At 40.2% G+C, this 22,013-nt stretch overlaps 1 protein-coding gene across 1 annotated transcript in view; it reads left to right on the forward strand.

Moving 5' to 3' along the window:
• Positions 1 to 22,013, forward strand: part of gcn1 (GCN1 activator of EIF2AK4) — a 59,955-nt gene that overhangs the window by 658 nt on the left and 37,284 nt on the right. The window contains exons 2-32 of the mRNA XM_062051530.1: positions 3,717 to 3,819; positions 3,898 to 3,961; positions 4,027 to 4,158; positions 6,133 to 6,241; positions 6,374 to 6,472; positions 6,589 to 6,723; positions 6,809 to 6,986; positions 8,744 to 8,818; positions 8,958 to 9,086; positions 9,780 to 9,830; positions 9,924 to 10,022; positions 10,814 to 10,987; positions 11,069 to 11,221; positions 11,296 to 11,388; positions 11,467 to 11,536; positions 12,658 to 12,817; positions 12,884 to 13,073; positions 13,158 to 13,282; positions 14,236 to 14,414; positions 14,487 to 14,580; positions 14,652 to 14,765; positions 14,855 to 15,053; positions 15,138 to 15,290; positions 15,452 to 15,624; positions 15,704 to 15,784; positions 19,970 to 20,113; positions 20,527 to 20,651; positions 20,871 to 21,060; positions 21,151 to 21,221; positions 21,298 to 21,463; positions 21,551 to 21,745. Of these exons, the coding sequence (XP_061907514.1) occupies positions 3,717 to 3,819; positions 3,898 to 3,961; positions 4,027 to 4,158; positions 6,133 to 6,241; positions 6,374 to 6,472; positions 6,589 to 6,723; positions 6,809 to 6,986; positions 8,744 to 8,818; positions 8,958 to 9,086; positions 9,780 to 9,830; positions 9,924 to 10,022; positions 10,814 to 10,987; positions 11,069 to 11,221; positions 11,296 to 11,388; positions 11,467 to 11,536; positions 12,658 to 12,817; positions 12,884 to 13,073; positions 13,158 to 13,282; positions 14,236 to 14,414; positions 14,487 to 14,580; positions 14,652 to 14,765; positions 14,855 to 15,053; positions 15,138 to 15,290; positions 15,452 to 15,624; positions 15,704 to 15,784; positions 19,970 to 20,113; positions 20,527 to 20,651; positions 20,871 to 21,060; positions 21,151 to 21,221; positions 21,298 to 21,463; positions 21,551 to 21,745 (4,023 nt within the window). The remainder of the gene's footprint in view (positions 1 to 3,716; positions 3,820 to 3,897; positions 3,962 to 4,026; positions 4,159 to 6,132; positions 6,242 to 6,373; positions 6,473 to 6,588; positions 6,724 to 6,808; positions 6,987 to 8,743; positions 8,819 to 8,957; positions 9,087 to 9,779; positions 9,831 to 9,923; positions 10,023 to 10,813; positions 10,988 to 11,068; positions 11,222 to 11,295; positions 11,389 to 11,466; positions 11,537 to 12,657; positions 12,818 to 12,883; positions 13,074 to 13,157; positions 13,283 to 14,235; positions 14,415 to 14,486; positions 14,581 to 14,651; positions 14,766 to 14,854; positions 15,054 to 15,137; positions 15,291 to 15,451; positions 15,625 to 15,703; positions 15,785 to 19,969; positions 20,114 to 20,526; positions 20,652 to 20,870; positions 21,061 to 21,150; positions 21,222 to 21,297; positions 21,464 to 21,550; positions 21,746 to 22,013) is intronic.

The following is a 22,013-nucleotide window of genomic DNA, read 5'->3' on the forward strand; positions in this document are numbered from 1 at the left end:
TTTTTTGCAAATCAGTAATTATAATCTGCAAATAATGTGCAGCTTTAATAATAATAATAAGCTTTACTTATTGGGGGAGCTCCACTAACCACGTTAAACACAGATTCCGAACTAACAAAGGTCTTAACTCATTCTCTTTCTATGCCACATCAATGTGGAATGCGCTCCCAACAGGTATAAAAGAAAGGGCATCTCTATCCTCCTTCAAAACCGCAATAAAAGTTCACCTCCAGGCAGCTACAACCCTAAACTAACACCCTCCCTGGATTGCTAATAATCAAATGTAAACAATCAAATGCAGATACTTTTTCTTATGCCTTCTGATCTCTCTCTCTCTCTCTCTGTCCACTACTTGATGTCCATATCCTACCCCCCCCCCCTCCACACCCCTGATTGTAAATAATGTAAATAATGCAATGTGATTATCTTGTGTGATGACTGTATTATGATGATAGTATATATGATAGTATATATCTGTATCATGAATCAATTTAAGTGGACCCCGACTTAAACAAGTTGAAAAACGTATTCGGGTGTTACCATTTAGTGGTCAATTGTACGGAATATGTATTTCACTGTGCAACCTACTAATACAAGTCTCAATCAAACCAATCAATTCCTACTCCTGTAAAGTGAAATGATATGAAGCTGTGATGTATTATACTGTAAGTTTGTTCATGTTCCAAATAAACTAAAGAAATAAAGAAAGCACTAGTTTATTAGACAGACTTGCAAACTCTGTCGTGGTGTAGGCTACAAAGATAACGTTAACGTCATCAGACACATACAAAAAGGCTCACGTTAACGTTACCGTTAGCCACTGACCATGCTTAGGTAACGTTAGTCTCGCTAACATTTCTGCAGTCCTGGTTGACATAAGAGGTAACGTTACTACAAGTGAGCAGATATGGAAATTAACCGGCAACAGTTAACGTTAGTTACTCACCGGCGTCACCGCCACTGTAGCTAGGACTTGGGCAGCTGGCAGAAGAAGAGGGGCGTTCTTCGTCGTCTCTGCCGCTGCTTCAACACGTGTCGAAGACACGACACGCTTGTTGTACTCCCCCTCACACGAGAGCGAAGCCTGGCAATAATTGCATATTGCCGCTTCCTCGTTTTATTGGTGAAATGAAGCCATGCCTTGGAGCGCTTTTTCCGGCCCATTTTTTTCCTGCTTTCCCCATCTGCGCCTAATGACTGAGCTACGTGACGTCATTTCTTGTGATGTCCCACGGGGCATTTCTTGTCGGGACGGGATTCGTTCCCAGGCATTCGAATAAAGAACCAACTCTTTTTCTTTACTATAGTGGTCTCGATAACAGGTACCGGTTCTCAAAAAGGGATTCGAGTCCGAGGACTCTGTTCTTTTCTTATCGAACAACCGGGAAAACCGGTTTCGAGCATCATCCCTACACAACACAAAAATTAACATGTAAAACTCACTTTATTAAAGGCCTACTGAAAGCCACTACTACCGACCACGCAGTCTGATAGTTTATATATCAATGATGAAATCTTAACATTGAAACACATGCCAATACGGCCGGGTTAACTTATAAAGTGCAATTTTAAAATTCCTGCCACACTTCCGGTTGAAAAACTCCTTTGCATATGATTTATGCGCGTGACGTCACAAAATCCACGGAAGTGGTTGGACCCCATCGAACCCGATACAGAAACCTCTTGTTTTCTTCGACAAAATTCCACAGTATTCTGGACATCTGTGTTGGTGAATCTTTTGCAATTTGTTTAATGAACAATGGAGGCTGCAAAGAAGAACGTTGTAGGTGGGATCGATCGGTGTATTAGCGGCTAAGTACAATACTTACAGCAACACAACAAGGACTACTTACTACGCCTAGCCGATGCTTGCCGCCAAACCCACGGATGAAGTCCTTCGTCGCGCCGTCGATCGCTGGAACGCAGGTGAGCACGGCTGTTGATGGGAAGATGAGGGCTGGCTGGCGTAGGTGGAGCGCTAATGTTTTTATCATAGTTCTGTGAGGTCCGGTTGCTAAGTTGCTAAATTAGCCTTAGCGTCGTTAGCAACAGCATTGTTAAGCCTTACCAGGCTGAGGATTTTTAACCGTGTAGTTACATGTACATGGTTTAATAGTATTGTTGATCTTCTGTCTATCCTTCCAGTCAGGGGTTTATTTCTTTTGTTTCTATCTTCATTTGAGAACGATGCTATCACGTTAGCTCAGTAGCTAAGTGTGTCACCGATGTATTGTCGTGGAGATAAAAGTCATTGTGAATGTCCATTTCGCGTTCTCGACTCTCATTTTCAAGAGGATATATAGTATCCGAGGTGGTTTAAAATACAAATCCGTGATCCACAATAGAAAAAGGAGAGAGTGTGGAATCCAATGAGCCAGCTTGTACCTAAGTTACGGTCAGAGCGAAAAAAGATACGTCCATCACTGCCTCTCCAGTCCTTCACTGTAACGTTCCTCATCTACGAATCTTTCATCCTCGCTCAAATTAATGGGGTAATCGTCGCTTTGTCGCTCCGAATCTCTCTCGCTCCATTGTAAACAACGGGGAATTGTGAGGAATACTAGCTCCTGTGACGTCACGCTACTTCCGGTACAGGCAAGGCTTTTTTTTATCAGCGAGCAAAAGTTGCAAACTTTATCGTCGATTTTCTCTACTAAATCCTTTCAGCAAAAATATGGCAATATCGTGAAATGATCAAGTATGACACACAGAATGGATCTGCTATTCCCGTTTAAATAAAAAAAAATCATTTCAGTAGGCCTTTAAGTTATTCCTCATCCACAAATCCCTCAAATTCTTCTTCTTCAGTGTCCGAATTAAACAGTTGGGCAAATACGGCATCCAACATGCCCGGCTCCGTCTCGTCTAAGTCGTCATTTATCGAGTCAGTGTCGCTGCTGTTGTCTAGCAGTTCAGTGACAATGTTAAATTCTCTCGCTGCTGCTCTATTCCCGTGTTCTACTGCGTGACTGATCGCCTTGAGTTTAAACTCTGCGTCGTAAGCGTGTCTCTTAATAGGAGCCATTTTGGGGTCTTTACATAAACACCCAAATGGAAATGAAACGGCACGCCTCGTGCAGTCATATATCCCAGGATGCACCGCACGCTTCTCCTACGGGGGAAAATGAAGTCGGCGGCTGCTTACCGTAGTTGAGAGACCTGTTGTGGCTCAATATTGGTCCATATATAAGGCGCACTGTCAGCTTTTGAGAAAATTTTAGGTTTTTAGGTGCGCCTTATAGTGCGGAAAATACGGTACTCTGTTCCAGACATGTTAACAAAAACACACAATATAGTTTTACAAGCTGAACACATTGGGAAATCAATATAAATAATGAATTAAATGGAAAAACGAACACTTAACATCACTTATACCTTTATAAAAGACAGCGATGAGCGGAGCGGGTGCAGATCAACACGGACACCGCTTTCCTACATAAGTTCTTTCTTGAATTCATTAGTGTTTCTTACCCTATTTTTTATTTTTTTAATTCTGGGACTATCAACTTTCTTTGGCCCCATGGCGATAACAAAACTGTACGTAAACCATGGAAACATTTTGGGGAAAATGTTTGTTAAACAACAAGTCATACAAAATATGGGGTGTACGGAATCCTAGGTACCTCTGTGTCACTGTGACTTCCAATTTCCTGTTTGTGTCTTGTCTCTTTAAGGTATTTTGGTCCATTTTCAGTCAATCTAATTTTTTCTTCCAGGTTTCAGAGACGCTGAAGAAATTTGCTTTAAAAGTGACTACAGCCAGTGTGAAGGAACGCAAGGAGATTTTCGGAGAGCTGAAACAATGTTTAAAGGATAAAGGTGAGTGTTTCTGTTTTTTTTATGCTCCGATTGTGGTGTTCAAACTTCAGCTCATGATTGTCGAATACTTTCTTTTAGATTTACCAGATCCTGCCATAAAAGGCCTTTGCAAGCTCTTCTGCCTCACTCCTCACAGATATCGGTAAGTGCTAACTTGTGGTTCGGTTTTTTTTGTTTTTTTTACAAGCTAATAATTGTGTTTCTAAGGGATGCTGCTTCCCGCCGAGAGCTCCTCTCTGCCATTGCGCAGTTGGCGGAGCGTCAACCCGGCATTCTGGTGATGAGCCTTCTCCACTGCCTTCAAACCGGCGGACTCGTCAACAAAAACGGCGAGCCGGGGTATGCGCCTGACTGGATGTAGCTGAGGCAGCAGTTTTGACACCACACAGCAAACCAGACATATATCCAAGGGACGGGGCTAACAAACGGGGGACAGTAGACAGTATTGTCTGCTTAACCTTATTTTAAAATTCATTGTAGATCAAAGTAAAATATATTATTATTATAATGCAAGCAACAGTGTTTTCTATGGGACGGCAATCTGTTTGTTGCTTTTGTGAGAGAGAAAAAAGTAAGAAAATACATGAAAAGCAAAACAAAATGTTTTGATTGAAATATAAATGTTACCTATTCTGTCGCTTGTTTTTGTGTGGCTATCAACCAGCTACTCGTTGAAAAAGGATACATGTTTTCCAACCAAACTAGCATGTTATATGCAGTGTTGGGTTACCGGTAGTTACTGAAAAACAGTAACTAGTTACAGTTACTAGTTACTTTATTTTAAAAGTAACTCAGTTACTTACACCAAAAATGCGTTACTGTGAAAAGTTTATTTTCATTTTTTTTAAGTCTCCCATTAATGCCCTTTTAGCCTTCATTTCAGTACTGTTATTGCACTGGAGAATAATACAATCTGTTGATCAACTTGACATGCATTTGCATCACTGAACTCTGCTAAGCAATGTGGTCTACATACAACACACAAAGACAAAGACATGTTTCAAAGGACCAATTTATTTTGGGCCAGAACAAATTGACAAAACTATTTTAAATAGCTGCAACATAACATACATATGTAACAAACCGCATAATAACAACATGTCACAACATAGCTGTAAACCTGGCTTCACCCAAGGAAGGCACACATGACATGATTATATGTCATGTCATTATATACAGCACACATACTGCTATACACACGCCTAACCAGGCGTTTTTTTCTCTCAAGGAATTGTGAAATAAAATCATGTCTTCAGTGAAGCCCAGAACACTCTACGCATTTCCCCAGTTTTAGTTTAGAGAAAAGGAAAGATTGGCCAGTCCCACTAGGATCCCTTTTTATGTTTGTGAACTTTATAGTCTATACATTTAGAGTGATGTGATAATCAAACACTCTAGAAGTCTAGAATGAAAGAGTATATAAGAGAATTGACAGAGTGTGTGTACCTTCAGTGCTGAATGATGAGCAGAGGCAGAGTTTGGAGTGTTTTCTTTAGCTTGCTTTCCATGTTTATGTAGTCACCGTCCACTGTGTCCAGGAACTTGGAAAATGTTTTCGTGCCATTTGCCGTTTGACGCCCGCTATCATGCTAATTAGCTACCTGAAAGCGGGTGACTCCACTGTAGAAATAGCCTGATTGTCTTCTAGCACACACGCTGCAATGGCTCTATCAATGTTGTCCTGGCTAGCAGTGCCTCCATTAAAATCCTTAGGTGAAGTGTGTCTCTCTTTACTGGCTTCGTTGAAGCATGTTGCTTTTGTAGCTGTTTCAGCAGATTTGAATTGCTGTTTTGGGCAGTAGATGGGATCTTTGATCCAAGACACAACTTACATTTAACTAAAATGTTCTTTTCTTTGTGCTCGACAAAAGAAAGTAGTGAGAATATCTCCATGTTAAGAAACTCGGCTTCGGCTCCGCCATGATGTCTTGTTAGTAAACACAGACACGCCCCACACACACAGCGTGCTGCGCGCCTCTTCTCTTCCTTGTGACACAGGAACATTCAGAAGGACGACACTGCAACTCTCCAATAAAACACACTCAGATCTTCTCAGTTTCTAGTCGATACTATATAAAAAATAACGTAAAATAACGCAGTAACGCATCATGTAGTAACGGTTACTGAATATAAAAAATAACGCGTTAGACTACTCGTTACCGCAGAAAATAACGGCGTTACACTAACGCGTTACTTTAACACTGGTTATATGTAGCTTGTGTACAGCAACAAAACAATAAGCAGAACGAAAAAGTCACTTGGTGTTTATAGTACGGCTGAATGATCGCTTTTTTATCCCCACCATACTTTCAGGAAAAGCACAGGCTCGGCTTCCTTTATTGGCCTGTCGTGGACCTGTCTTCTAGTCCCCACTGTCTTTTCTTCTCCAGAGAAGAGAGATGGACCCACCTGGAATAAAATGGTCAGTGCAACTACAGCATTAACTTGAGTAGTAGTACTTTCACGCAAAAAAAACCTCTCAAATATTTTTCCGTGTATGAATGAACATTGTATTGAATGTGACATTGATGTTTTTGCCAATATCTTCTCTCAGGTGCAGGTTCAGAGCCTGCTTGTGGCCGAGGTGGTGGGTGGAGCCAAGTCCACCGCTCAGAAGTCCAGCCTGAAGACTCTGACTCGTCTTTGTGAGGAAGTGAGTATTTTGCTTGCTTGACTTTTGCCTGAGAAAATCATTGACAAATATGTAATAATTTAGTCAACATAACTTGTATAATAATATACGGTGCGGCATTTTGTGTTGTTCCCCAGCATCCTGGTTTAGTTGATCAATACATCAGCACCTTGTTGAGTCTGGACCCGAACCCTGCAACTCTGGCTATGCTGGGTGTGTGTTTAGACTTCTGCACAGCTCAGAAAGACAAAGCAACAATTGACAAACATAAGGTGAGTTGTTTGATTCTGTAAAATGGCTCCAACTATTTTTTTTACCGAGGATTATGTTTTGAACTGCAAACCTGCTGTTTTCCAGAGTGCCATGTTGGACCTGTACATCAAGACAGTCCTAATGAGCAAGACTAAAACACAACAGCACATTGTGGACAAAAGTGGCTCCCTGTTGCGCCATGTCTCCCACTCTGAGTTTAAGGAACTGCTTCTCCCATGCATGCAAAAGACAATGCTGCGCAGCCCAGAAAATGCCATGCAAGGTGAGATACACTGTTTGGTTTCGATCTAAATATACATTTCATCAATCGCAAGGTGAGCATTGGTATCAGATTGATACTCGCAGGGTGGAATCATTATTTTTGGTGCAGTTTCTTGTTTATACGTCCAACAAAGTACTCTAATTTCCTCAAAGATCTGGTGAAAACAGCAATCCAGAAAACAAAAATTTAATGTTAAACGTGGTATATTATGGAAGTTGACATGCTGTCATTGTGAAGAGATGGAATGTTGGTCTGGGGAAATCATGTGTCCGGGACCGTTGTCCCCTACACAGCCTTAAATCGTCTCCATTCACAAACATGGCATCCGTCAAGCGCCCTTAAAACAGCAACCTTCACAGTAAGACTGCTTCTGGTCTGACTGTGCTAACAAGCACTCATTGGTACAATCAAAATTATTATGCTTTGACTTAAAATACTGGTCAAAATTGATGTTGATGGTATATAATGTGGTTATAAAGATATTAGTTATATTTTTTGTCTATACCAATTCAAAGGTCAGAGCTTTAGGGACCATCTTAAATTGTTATTTTGTAAGATCTATAACTAATAAATTGTCATGGTAGTTTACTAGTATATATGTATTCTGGTCTGTTAAAAAGAACAACAATGTACACCGAATCAAACCAAAAAACGTGTCCCAAAACTGACAAGACCTGAACCACATTTAAATATACCGTATTTTTTCGGAGTATAAGTCGCTCCGGAGTATAAGTCGCACCGGCCGAAAATGCATAATAAGAAGCAAAAAACATATATAAGTCGCACTGGAGTATAAGTCGCATTTTCGGGGGAAATTTATTTGATAAAACCCAACACCAAGAATAGACATTTGAAAAGCAATTTAAAATAAATGAAGAATAGTGAACAACAGGCTGAATAAGTGTACGTTATATGACGCATAAATAACCAACTGAGAATGTGCCTGGTATGTTAACGTAACATATTATGGTAAGAGTCATTCGAATAACTATAACATATAGAACATGCTATACGTTTACCAAACAATCTGTCACTCCTAATCGCTAAATCCCATGAAATATTATACGTCTAGTCTTTTACGTGAATGAGCTAAATAATATTATTTGATATTTTACGGTAATGTGTTAATAATTTCACACATAAGTGGCTCCTGAATATAAGTCGCACCCCTGGCCAAACTATAAAAAAAACTGCGACTTATAGTCCGAAAAATACGGTATACAGTATACCTCAAACCTAAAATATGACTATGGTGAAATATAATAGCCCTTTTGAGTTAACCACTAAAGGAAAATTGGTATTTCTATTAGGCTTAGGCTGCATACAGATTACAGTTACAGACGTATAACTATTAATATCACAACCAGTACATTACATTATTAGACTTATTTTTTCATAAATAATTGTGCTTAGTAACACGAAATAAGGAGCATACTTTATGTTTATACATTTACAGAGTTTTATATTGTTGAATTGAATTAATGAAAACATTTTATTTTCATAAATTCATTGTCCCGTGTTTTATTGTAATTACAATCAACTAACTAGAGGCCAATTAAAGATATTATTAAATGATGATGATATTCAAAGTCAAAAGTACCGGTATCAGCGGTACTAGCCCCTGTATGTAGTTGGTATTATATCGATACAGTCCAGTATCGTCCACCACTATGTTTGGACTCCAATGTGCACCATTGATAACCACTCACTTACTGTATTAGCGCTAACAAAGTGTCTCCCCACTCATCTCTCCCCAGCGGTTTCCAGCCTGCTGTCTGCACTGACTATTGATCTGAGTCAGTATTCCATGGATATTGTAAAGGCCATAGCAAGTAAGACGCTAAAGGAAGCGACATTTTAGAATATTATTTTGTATAGCTGGTATTTTATTAATTCTACAATCACCCAGGTGTATTTTTATTATGACAAAGCTTGAAGCTTATTGGTTTTTGGCATCCTGATCTGTTTCAGGTCAACTGAAAGCAAACAATGCCCAGCTAATGGAGGACGCAATCCAGGCCTTGAAGAACTTGGCCCAACAGTGCAGTGACGCCGGCGCTGTGCAGGACATTGTAACACACCTTTTCAAGATCCTTGGAGGTGAAATAAATATTCGCCTTTCAAGCCAAATTTATTTTGCCTGGATACGGGAAAGTAATTATTTGTGTAAGGCCTACTGGGAACATAACGTTTTGTATGTCTGTAGGTTTAATATTAATCAGTTGTTTATCCACCTCTCTCTGGCACTGAACAAGAGCTGTTGTGCACTTTGTCGTCTTCGTACATCATCACTTACCAACTGTCAATCGTAATAGATGCAATTTAAAATATTAAAGAAAACAAACATTAGCAACACTAGTATAACAAGGTTAACTAACGTTACAGTGCTAACATCAGAGTCTCATTTCGATGGGATGTTTGGTTAGCGTATTCGGCAAAGAAAAGCTAAATAATGTAACGTATAGCTTCGTATGCCTACAGAGCACTGACAAGTACTTGGCAGAAATTTAGGATTTATTTTCAAATGTGTAGCAAAGCCTGTTTTATAATTATTTGTTAAGTTGTAGTCCTATACATGGGACATGCTCATTTAGCCAGATGTTTTTCCCAGATTTTCAAAACAGACCATTTGAGTATGTCTTCTTTCAAAAGTGGTGCAAACAAGTGATTACCGTTGGGATGTCATTTTAAACGCCTATTTTGCACAATAGGGGACCAATAATCACAGATTACAGCTCTTCACTCCACAGTTTTTTATTTGTATGTATTACATTGCAATGTTTATGGTTGCAGGATCTGAAGGAAAACTCACAGTTGTCACCCAAAAGATGAGTGTTTTGTCAGGTACGAGTTGTTAGAAATGTTTTTAATTCTATAGTTAAACCACATATAGTGCAGGAGTATGATTATAACCAATGTAATAATTTCTGACTCTAGGGATTGGCAGCTGTAGCCATCATGCTGTGTCAGGGACCTCAAACCAAACCCTAAGTTCTGCTGTTGCATTGATGTTCATCCCTTATCTGCAGCAAGAAGGTATTCTCTCTTTCTTTTACTCCTTAGCCTTTCTTCCCCTGCATGTCAGATTCACAAAAAGTGTAAAAAGTTACTTTTAAAGGCTGGTAACTTAACCACAACGAAAATAGCTTCAATAAAAAGGAAGGCAGGTTACACCCCGGACAAGTTGCCACCTTATCGCAGGGCCAACACAGATAGACAACCATTCACGCTCACAGTCACACTCTGGGCAAACTTTAGTAGGCTCTGCATGCAAAATTATTAAATTTTATTCAAGTGCACCTGCATTGCTTTGTGACTCAGCCAAATAAAAAAAATGTTATCTGGTACAGTCATAACCTTGTTATGGTAGTTTTTTTAAAAACAGGAATTCAGTCAAGAATTCTAAGGCTTATAATCAGTACCCCTGAACCACCCTCGCCCAGCACTCACACACATACACTCAACACCTGCCAGTCTGGGGCCCTGGAAATGAACCAACTCTACCACCCTACTTGGCGCCCCTGCCCAAAATGATTCAAATGTAATTTCAGTTCGGCAGAGGGTCAGGAAGGTGACTTATCCTTGGCAGTTTACACAGACGAACAGTACCCTGATTGATTTTAGGTGCTAGGATTAAATGCTTAATAGTACATGCATCAATACAATGATTTTCAGTCTCACCATAATCATTTTTTTCTTAAGATCTAACGTGTTTTTAAGGCAGTATACGTGCTTTTTAAGGCAGTATACTCATATATTTTATATATTCATTTAGAAAAACTGACATATTAATTTTATATATAAAACATTTTGCCTTTGTAATTTAGTTCACGAGGGCACCTTGGTGCACGCTGTGTCGGTGCTTTCCCTGTGGAGCAGCCGGCTTACAGTGGAGATTCCTGCTGCTCTGCTGGATTGGTTAAAGAAGGCTTTTACCCTCAAAACTTCAACCTCCCTTATTCGCCATGCCTACATCCAGTCCATGCTGGGGTTATTTAAAGGTGCGTCTACCCAAGAACAAACGCCAGAAAAAAGTACAATGTATTTATTTTCTTATTGCTCCTGTTTCTACCTTTTTTCAGGTGACACCCTGGCCCAGGCCTTAGATCTCATACCACTGCTGTTGCAAACAGTGGAGAAAGCTGCAGCACAAAACTCCCAGCATGCTCTGCTTGCCGAAGCCGTGGCAGCTTCGGTTCTTTTGAGCCGACTGGCTCTGCTTGAAACAGTGACAGGTGATGATCACGTATCTTATTCACAAGGCCTAGTTAAAAACATTATTGATAGTCGACACTTTCTGTTCCTGCAGAGACAAAACTCTCCAACTTTTGGAACTTGATCTTGGATAAAAAGAAGCCACTTTTCACGACAGAGAAGTTCCTTTCCCAGGCCAATGACGAAAGTGGGCAATCATCCAAATTAATAGCCTGAGTGAATTTAAAGTGCAAAATAATGTGTATTTTTTTTGTTTTGTTTTTAGCTCAGCTGACTGTGCTGCTGCTTTGCGAAAGACTTTTCCTGGACCATGCCCAGAGGCTTAACAAATCTCAGTGAGTGTGCTGGTGTTTGCTTCTATACAAAATACATGAATTTCTTTTAGCAGCTAATAGAACATGAAGCTGGTGTCAATTACATCTCTACCCATAAAGATGAGGTCAAGGGTCCAGCTAAGAATAGTGAATTACCCTTCCCTAAACTTTCAATTCTGAACAAAATATAACATGACCATGTTGCTGTTGTTGACATAAGAATATCCAAGAGCACTACAGCTAGGGATGCAACGATTAACTGGTTTTACTATTAACCGTGATTAAAAACGTCAGTTATTTCATTGCAAAACCTCCACTTCTTGTGTTTCAGTCCTTCTCACTTGCTATAAACAGACGTTATGCTGGCATGTTATTTTTGGCGCAACCGGCACGAAACGTAAACAAGTTACACAAGTGGTGCACATGCTTATACTGTCATATAAACTGGGTTCAATTATGCTAGTGGCAAGTTACTAAATGAAGAAGTGAGTTAGGAGTGTTGCGTCGGACCAGTTCTTCCTCCAAGGGAATCTAAGTTACTGGTTAATCCCAAATTATTTTGGATGACATATAAGCTGAGTAAGAATGATCACCAGGACCGAATAGGAATATTTTGTAGTTTATTCCAAAGCTTTTGGAGGTCAAGTCAATCAATACATTCGTATCGGCTGCTCGAGTTAATCTAACACTCGAACGGAAGAGCCTACTTCTTGCAAAACGAAGAAGGCCCCCACCTGTCTGAGAAGGAACACGGTTTCATTGTTCTACTACAGATAAGACAAAAGGGAGTATTCCATCTCATACAGTGCAGGCCCTCAAGGTAACACACACAGTTTGCTTGCGGACATAAGATAAGAAATACAAACAGTACAAATGGAAAACACTAGCTGCTTCACACATGACTATGAATTAAAAATAAATAACTCTTAAACATATATACCGTATATGCATTCTTCACAGGAGTTATATATAAACGTTTCACTGACAATCAGGGGTTACACATCAGTTCAGTGTAAGCCAACAACAAGGTAGTCCTTTCAAAGTCTTCATTTAGGTACCATGTAATGTCAGCGATTGCTTTTTCCTGTCAGTGTTGAATAAACTATAGTAAACTTTCTCTTTATTTCTATACTCTCTTCCAGGATGTACCACAGTGCTACAGTAGCTGTCCTTCTGTCTCAGAGCTGGCTTGTGAGGAAGAGGGCTAAACAGACTGTCAAGAAGCTGCTCCTGTCCCTCGGCGGCTCTAGCCTGGCCCACGGCCTTCTGGGAGAACTCCGAGCTGTCATCAACAAACACAAAGTGATTACTTTCAATATTATTTCCCCTTAGAAAAGTGGTCTAATACTTTTGACTGTACCATGTCAGGTTTTGCCCCAGGATGTCTTGATGTCAGAGTCTGGAGAGCAAACTGAGCTAGGTCGCGGCTACATTCGCCCACGTGTTCTCTCGGACGCGCTGCATGTCATTTGCTCCCGTGCCATCCAATGGGGTGATCCAAAGCAGTCTGAGAACTTGGCTATGGACATCATTTTAGTTTCTCATCATCCATCCTTAGGTACAACATTGAGCGGTTTCTTATCTTGCTAGTTTGTGCTGATGCAGTTGAATAACTTGACTAAAATCTGTGTATCCTTCTCAGTCGAAGCTCGCCGTGGACTGTGGCCCGTTCTGCTCTCCTCCATGGGCATAAAAGCAGAAGAGTTTGTAGAAAATAATGTTGACGCTATTCTGCCACATCTGCTGGAGGTCACCGCCGACAACCAGGTGAATCCCCAGTTTTAAATGCATACATATCATTTATACTTACAATAATATCACAGTGAAACCCGTTGAATGCCCCTCCGGTCAAAATAACTGAAATCTAAACTGAAACTATTGTTGACAAATTTACTTGTGACTTTGTCAAGAGACATAAGGATAGTAGACAATACAGAATATTTGTCAAACTACAGCATAGGGCTGCACGGCTTTGGCCAAAAATAGAATCCCTATTTTTTTCTCAGAAAACTTGATTTTCGATTTAAATTTTGTTGTAAAAACTACAAAAGACAACAGAGCAGTGGGTGTTGCCGACGTCTTCATGCACATATTTAAAAACAAATCTTTGTGTCTTTACTCAATATTTATAATGAACATTTTAGCTTTTACTCATTGAGTAGGAGCCTTTTTTTTATCCACAAACAAAAATAACACTAAGTGCCTGTCTGCAAAGGTTTTTTTTATACCCAGTATACCGGTATTATTGTGCTTGTCACTCCAACAGCAGGGACAAGTTTTTGTAGAACATGTTATATCAGAGGAGTGGAAAATTTACAGACACATAAACAAAAAGTCTGATTAAAAATATTTATATATAAAAATGCCTTTTCTGATTTAAAATAGTTTGTATGGTGATACTCCCATTCGGGACCTATACAGTCTCATAGATGTTCTCTGAGTGCCTGCAAGTCCCCGTTCGGGGCAGAATTACTGGTAAGCTGCAGCAGATAGTGAAACTAAAGTCACTGTTGTTTCAGCTTCTATGCTAGTGTTAGTCATATTAATTTATGTTGTTCTCTTGGGCTGCACTTGAAGCTGTGTAAGGGGGAAGAGGCACAACGCAATTGAACATTATTGTATGGATGGATGTTGTTAAAGAAAAAAGACCCAGACATACATATACAAATTACATTGTACCCAGATGTATAATATAAATGTATAATATCATTTTTCTTTAGGTGGTGCAAAATGCTGTTGGTGCCCTTTGTGGTCTCTCTCCTGACAAGCTGTTGCCTCGCGTAATGAGTCACGTCGCAAAGGAGCTTAGCCAACCTGCTCTCATTCACATCACCAAGGAGGAGTATGCCATCATGCAGACACCTGAGGGTGAACTCTATGACAATACCATAACTGAGAGGTAAAAGTGTGAGCCTATCATGAACTGCAACTTACATAAAGTAGTGTATTTTACTCATTTATCTCTGTCCAGTGCCCAGAAGGAAAACACCAAGAAGGTCAATATTAAGAGAGAAAACAAGACATACTCCTACAAGGATCAGATCATTGAACTTGAGTTACAGGAGGTCAGTTAAAACTATAATTTTTACCGATGTAAATACAATATCTGGGTCTGAATTGAAATATAATGTCACAGGAGATGAAGAAGAAGAAAGGTATTAAAGATGAAGTACAGCTCACCAGCAAACAAAAGGAAATGATTCAAGCGCAACGTGAGAAAGAGACATCTATTCGCACAAGACTTCAAGTGGTAACTAAAAATTTTTCTAAAAGTGTCCGATATTTAACTTTTTATCCTTTTCCCCTTGTTTGACTTTTGAAATGCAATATTCTTCCTAGCTTGATGTAGAGTTGCAAAGGGCGGTGGGTCTCCTAGAAGCTACTCTTAAAGAGAGCCCACCTCAGATTACCAGGGAGCTACCTCAAGTCCTCCAGGTTCTGTTGCCTCTGTTGCACTCACCTCTGGCTGCTCCACGAATCCAGCAGGTCTTCTTGGACATTGGCGCGGGCCTTCTACCGCACCACCTCCATCCTCTAGGTACCTGACTTGCACCCACATTGGTGTCCAAAAACACGGCGGTTGGTTCAAGTTTCTACTATTCTGATGCATGTTTCTTTGAAGGTGTGCTTGTTGGACACGTGACTTTACGACTGCTGAAGCCGCTGTGTGATCTGGATGTGGCCTGGGAGCAGGAGGACCTGGACAAAGCAGTTACCCGCACTATACTGCTGCTGCATAACCACACAGTCCCACAGAGAGAATGCAAGACTGGTGGTGAGGACCGTTATGATCATACTTACATAATGCCAACAATCACTCATGTCGACGTGAGCCTGCCAGTCCGGGTGGCGTCTACTTAAACGGGTTCTACTGTATTGGATTTGTCACTAGCTTTGCTTTTTTTAAATTGTTGAATGCATTGCTTTTTCTTGCAGATGTGACCCCACTGTCTGCACCTGCCTTTTGCTTCTGCTTTCCTCTCCTCAACTCCACACTCACGGACTCGTCAGGCAGCACAGAGGAGACTCTGATGACTAGATCTTTGCAAATCATCAATGAGCATTGTCAACTTCGGGCCAGCACAAATGAAGATATTATCGTTGATGAGGTACAGATGGCTTTTTACACTGGATTTCAACACGTGATCACTTTTTTATGGAATGCCGTTTGTTATTAAATCTTCTCAGAATGGCCCTGAACTGCTACCACGTGTTAAGATGTTGCTGCTGTTGATCAGACTTATTTCTACTGCCGCACCAAGAATCCAGGTAAGCCTTCTAAATCCTACTTTTGTCTAGTCTTGACAAGTTATAGGAAAGCTAAGCAATCTGATCAGTCTCAATGCAAAGAAAGTGTTTGCACTTACGGAAGACGGAATGATTTAGTCCATAAAAGGACGAAGCCATAGCGTTTGCTCTTATTTGATTCAGAGTCGACTGGATTTGAGTCAAAGTCAGCTCTAAGTACTAATACATTTTTACAGCAAAAATCAGGATTATTTGAACTTTGTACCTCAATTTTGATTAATGCACGATTATTCCACTGTCAACTAACTGCACTACTCTTTGGTTGACTTCATTCTTATTGTTGCCAAATTGTGTACAGGTAACACAAAATGTATTTTGAGTACGAGCTGCTAACATTTCCGCGCAGTTTGTCCAAGTAGTGTTCGCGTCATGCATGTGCAAATGGGCAATAGGCTCGGTAGTGACATGCTGCAGACGGAAACAAGTCAATATGGAAGACACTAAACAAAATATTGGCACTATCAAAGGGAAATTTGAGTAAAAAAACGAGGAGGTTGACAAGATTTTGTGAGATTAAAATGTGCCGATATTTCTCAAAAGCTGTCTTTTGAGTAAAACGAAGTCAGAAGTTTTTTTTAATAGTCAGGTCAGGGTCCCTTGGAATTGTCCTAAATTTCCCACCCCACATGGTGCCTCTGCTTAGAATTCATGTTAAAATCTCATCTTGTGTATCATCTCGTCTCTTGAGATGAGTGTATCGTCACACCTCTACAAAAAGCCCAAAGTGGAACAGTCGACCAACATAAAGTGTTGGGCACATTCTGCATCACACCATATTGTACGTTAATTTGGATAAATGTTTGTTTTATAAAAACAGACACGTTTTGTGTTAAAGGCAAAATGCACAATCATTATGAGAGACAAGAAGACAAAAGGTTTTTTGTTTTTTTTGCTTTCTATAAAATAAAAATCGTCTCGTTTTTGGTGGCCTCTACTGGGAGCAATCAATTCTACCTCTAAATCAATTTAAAAAATGCATTCAAAAACCGTTAACAATACTTAATTTACGTTCCGTAACCCATATAATAACCAATTTGTAGCAACATTGTTATTGTAAGAGCGAACACACACTGAGGAACTCTTTTTCTATAGTAGTAACACATTGCCATGCTACGGTATTAGCTGTGAAAGCTAACTACGACAAGAGATAAACTAGCTTCTACGTCAGCATGAAACGTGTTTGAGTTTGTAACGCACAACACTACGATAGGACAATAACCTGTACTGACTGAAAAACATGAACAATCATATTACAGTATCTGTAAAGTATTAGCACACATTTCATGTTTTGTTTGTACACAGCAAGCCAGAGAGCGTATGTACTGTAGTTGTACTGACACGCATAACACGTGCTGCGTGTATCGTGGTCGATATTTAAGTGTGACTCACTCAATGGACAGTTGTTGGTCTGGTCCAGCTGGTCGGTACGTTTCCTGTTGATTTTGGGTAAGTAATCAGTTTATGTTAAAATAGCTTGGCTTCAAGTTCCGCTTCGCTCTATCGCCTTCCATCTGCTCCAACGTCTCACTCATCCTTCGTGCTCGCTTCTAGAAGCAGTAGTTTATCCTCTATTACAGGGGTCACCAACGCGGTGCCCGCGGGCACCAGGTAGCCCATAAGGACCAGGTGAGTCGCCCGCTGGCATGTTCTTAAAAAAAGCTCAAATAGCAGCACTTACCAGTGAGCTGGCATTTACAGAGAAAAAAAGTGCTGCACTTTCCCTCCGTGCAGATGGTGCTGAAAGACAATGCTTCTGCATCTGAGGCTTTTGACAAAGTTGCAGAAAAGTACTCTCAGGTCATAAACAGAGTTGGGCAAGAGTTTGAGAACAGGTTTTGTGACCTGGATCAGCTTGAGCCATGTGTGTCGTTCATTTGTAATCCTTTCATGAACGTGGACATATCATTATTGCTGAGCAGTTAAGTGCAACATTCAGCCTGGATGCTGAACAGGTGGAGATTGAAATTGTAACACTGCAACATGACCTCCACCTCAAAGCCCACCAGGCTGCGCCAAACTTTTGGTGCCTTGTTGACACAGAAAAGTACAGTGGTGTATGCGCAGCAGCTATGAAGGTTGCAAGCCTGTTTGGTTCAACTTATCTTTGTGAATCAGCCTTTTCTGACATGAACTTCATCAAGAACAAACACAGAACACGCCTCACTGATGCACATCTGCAAGACTCACTCAGAGTTGCAGTGTCAAGTTACACACCAGAGTACAACACACTAGTTAACAGCATGCAATGCCAGGCTTCCCACTAACTGACAAAGAAACAGATAACAGATTTGGTGTCCAGTTCAAAGTGTGACATGATTTATTTAAAAATTTGAGAGTTGACTTTTGCATTTTACATGAGTTATTATTTGTACAAACATGGTGCAAAGTAATTCATGATTTGTTAAAAAATGTTAGTGGCTAGCTAGTTAAAATGGGATATTGTGATTTCACAAGACTGTCTTAGAAGTGATCATTTGAAAATGTTCAATTTGAAAAATGTGCACTTAGAGAAAATATAAAAATAAAGTGTTGCATATTGATATTTATCTGTTTCTATATATATTTATTGTGAGAAGTAATTAAGATGATCAGTGTTTCCACAAAGATAGATATCATTAATTATTAATAATAACATAGAGTTAAAGGTAAATTGAGCAAATTGGCTATTTCTGGCAATTTATTTAAGTGTGTATCAAACTGGTAGCCCTTCGCATTAATCATTACCCAAGAAGTAGCTCTTGGTTTCAAAAAGGTTGGTGACCCCTGCTCTATTATTTCATATTAAAAAAGATAAGGTTGTGAATCCTCATTTGTCCTAAAATAGTTGTCTTTGTTTGTTAACAAGTCGGCCATGATTAGAACACACACAAGCATAGGCGCCGATCCGACAATGCCGAGCACCCACGTGGGAATGATGGCAAATTCTTTCTCACCACCAAGCAAAAACCGCGCATGCTCAGAAAAGTAGCGTCAGATTTACCGCCCGTCCGAGCACCCACTGGCAGAAATGTAGATTGCACACAAGTGTTTTGTATCCGGAAGTAGGAACACACTGGAAGTCAGACGTGCACTGCTTTGGAAACGGAAATAAATGCGCAGAAGAATTATTTCCAGTAAAGATTAAAATGACTAAAATACGGTAAATATTGTGCATATTACATATTGTTCTGAATGTGTCTGTTACTACATTATATATAGACTCGCAGCGTGTATACAAAACGTTAATGGAGGGTTTTGAAGTTGTTTTAGAGGGCGTTGAAGGCTACAACGGTGACTCCCATTAGCCGCATTTTCCAAGCGTTTTTTATCATATTTACCGTAATTTCCGGACTATAAGCCGCTACTTTTTCCCCTCGTTCTGGTCCCTGCGGCTTATACAAGGGTGCGGCTTATTTACGGCCTGTTCTTCTCCGACACCGACGAAGAGGATTTCGGTGGTTTTAGTACGCAGGAGGAAGACGATGACACAATGATTAAAGACTGACTTTTCATATACCGGTAGGCTGGTTATTTTGATAACGTACAGGCGAGCACTTTGTATTAATTTGCACCGTTGTATTATTTGTACTCTGCACGAATGCTGTTCGCCATGTCAAAGATGTGAAAGTTTGATTGAAAGATTTACTGTTAATAAATGGGACGCTTTGCGTTCCCAAACAGTCATCTCTGTCCCGACAATCCCCTCCGTGGTAGCAGGAACCCCTATATACTACGCTAATTACACATCAAAACCCTGCGGCTTATAGTCGGGTGCGGCTTATATATGGAGCAATCTGTATTTTCCCTTAAATTTAGCTGGTGCGGCTTATAGTCAGGTGCGGCTTATAGTCCGGAAATTACGGTAAATCCTAAAATAAAAAGACTTGTTTTCTTGTCTCTCATGATTGTGAGCGATAGGCAAAATATTAAAAAAAAGCATTTCCCCTTTAACTTCAACATGTTAGAATTGATGATTAATTTGGATAAAAATATTAATATTTAATTGTGATTAAATAGAAATTAATCCACATCAACCCTTTGTTTAATTTGATTGTACAATAATTCATCGTTTGCGCACTAGTCCTGATGTTATTACCAATATGCTGATTAACATGAAGACGATCAGGATATTGTGTGCATGTAAACAATGTGTCGTTTTCCACGCAGGTGCTGGCATCTCAGTGCTTAACGGCACTGTGTACCAGTGCTGGAGGAGGAGATGGTTGCACTGTGGCAGAGCAGCCAGAGATAGACGTCCTGCTCAATGCTCTCCTTTCACCTTGCTTCTCTGTCCGTGATGCTGCTCTCAGGGTGAGTTGCAAATAAATCAAATGTTTTATTTAGAATATATAAAGACATACTGTGTGTGTATATATATATGTGTGTGTGTGTGTGTGTATGTATATATTTACATTTACATACAGGCTCTTGTAGGCTGAGATAGAGAATGTGCCCGTTGCATTGTATCTATCTGCTGAGTTTGGGTTAGACTCTGGTCTTATTTTTTCCACTTAGATTCTGAGTAAGATTCTGGCGCCAGTTGTCAATCTGTTAATTACCTTGGTTTGCATTTATTATTCAACAGATGATAATCAATAACAAAAAGTAACTACAGTATTCACATTATTCATTCCCGATCTGGAATGTGTGAGTTAAGTGTTCTGCTTAATATAATTTTATTTGTCTGTATGGTCCCTTTTTTTAACTCCAATCCTGATGCACAGGGCTTGTTGGAGATGGAGTTTGCGTTGCCGACAGACAGCACAGAGCAAAGTGGACTGAATTTGCTACGCAGGCTTTGGATTGCTAGGTTTGATGTGGAAGAAGAGGGTCGAATGTTTGCTGAAAAGTATGTAATTTTGAATCTCTATTCTTCAGGTCTATCAAATGCCTTTGTTATCTATTTCAATGTAGTTATGAAGGCACACTCAGTATTTTTGTGTGTCTCTTAAAAGTGTTTTTAAAATGTCAGCTTTTTTGCACCATACTGCTCAGATTTGGTAAAACTGAAGGGAAAGCTAACCTTTTGGGTTCTCCTTTCCTCCCTCCCTCCCAACCTTCTCCTCAGACTCTGGGAATCTCTTGATCTGGAATTGGTCCCAGAGCTCTGCTCTCTTCTGATTAGCGACATCACCCACCACGAAGAGGCTGTTCGTTCAGCTGCAGCTGAAGCACTGTCAAGTGCGGTTTCTCAATATACAGACCAGTCAGCCCCAGTCCTTGGACAGCTAACTGAGCTTTACCACCAAAAGCTTTACGTGAGCACCTACATTTGACCAGTGTTAAAACAGATTATTCCTGCTTTTTGATCCCCTCATAAATAAATCACATGTATTTGTCTTTTAAAGAGACCACCACCTGTGCTGGACACCTTGGGTAGAGTCATCTCTGAATCTCCCCCTGACCAATGGGAAGCAAGGTAAGAGAGTACATTATTAAAGCCCCTCCTTCATAGTGTACTGAGATTGTTTTTGCATTAATGGCTTCTCTTTCAGGTGTGGCATTGCTCTTACTGTGAACAAGATGTCACAGTACCTGGACAACTCTCAGGTAGCACCACTTTTCCTCTTCTTTGTTCCTGATGCCCTGAATGACCGCCATACTGAAGTGCGCCGCTGCATGTTGGACGCAGCCCTCTCCGCTCTCAACACTCATGGAAAGGTGTGGAAGTCATTTCAATGTAGTTTTTTAATGTGTCATTTATCATTTCAAACGTTGTGTGTGGTATGTGGTGTTTTTTTTCATCAGGACAATGTTAGCACCCTGCTGCCAGTGTTTGAAGAGTTTCTGAAGAACGCTCCCCAGGATGCCAGCTATGACTCTGTCCGTCAGAGCGTTGTCGTTCTCATGGGCTCCTTGGCCAAACATCTGGACAAAAGTGACCCCAAGGTTAAACCCATTGTGGCCAAGCTTATCACTGCCCTTTCCACACCATCTCAGCAGGTAAGAAACTTAAATGTTCCTATTATTTCTTCCTACAATGTTATTAATGAATGTATAGCTTCCAATTGATCCATATAGCTTCCCAGGGTTTCCCACACATTCATTTATTTGTGGTGGCCCGCCACGAAAGAATTACGTCCGCCACAAATAAAAAAATTAAAAAATAAAATAAAAAGATTTATTTTTATTTTTATTTTTTTCGTCCTCTCCAGCTTCTCAGGCAAATCATATAGTTGATGTAGATGCCCTGTTCAGATTTACTTTACAA

Source organism: Entelurus aequoreus, linkage group LG06 (assembly GCF_033978785.1).
Source record: "Entelurus aequoreus isolate RoL-2023_Sb linkage group LG06, RoL_Eaeq_v1.1, whole genome shotgun sequence".
NCBI lineage: Eukaryota > Metazoa > Chordata > Actinopteri > Syngnathiformes > Syngnathidae > Entelurus > Entelurus aequoreus.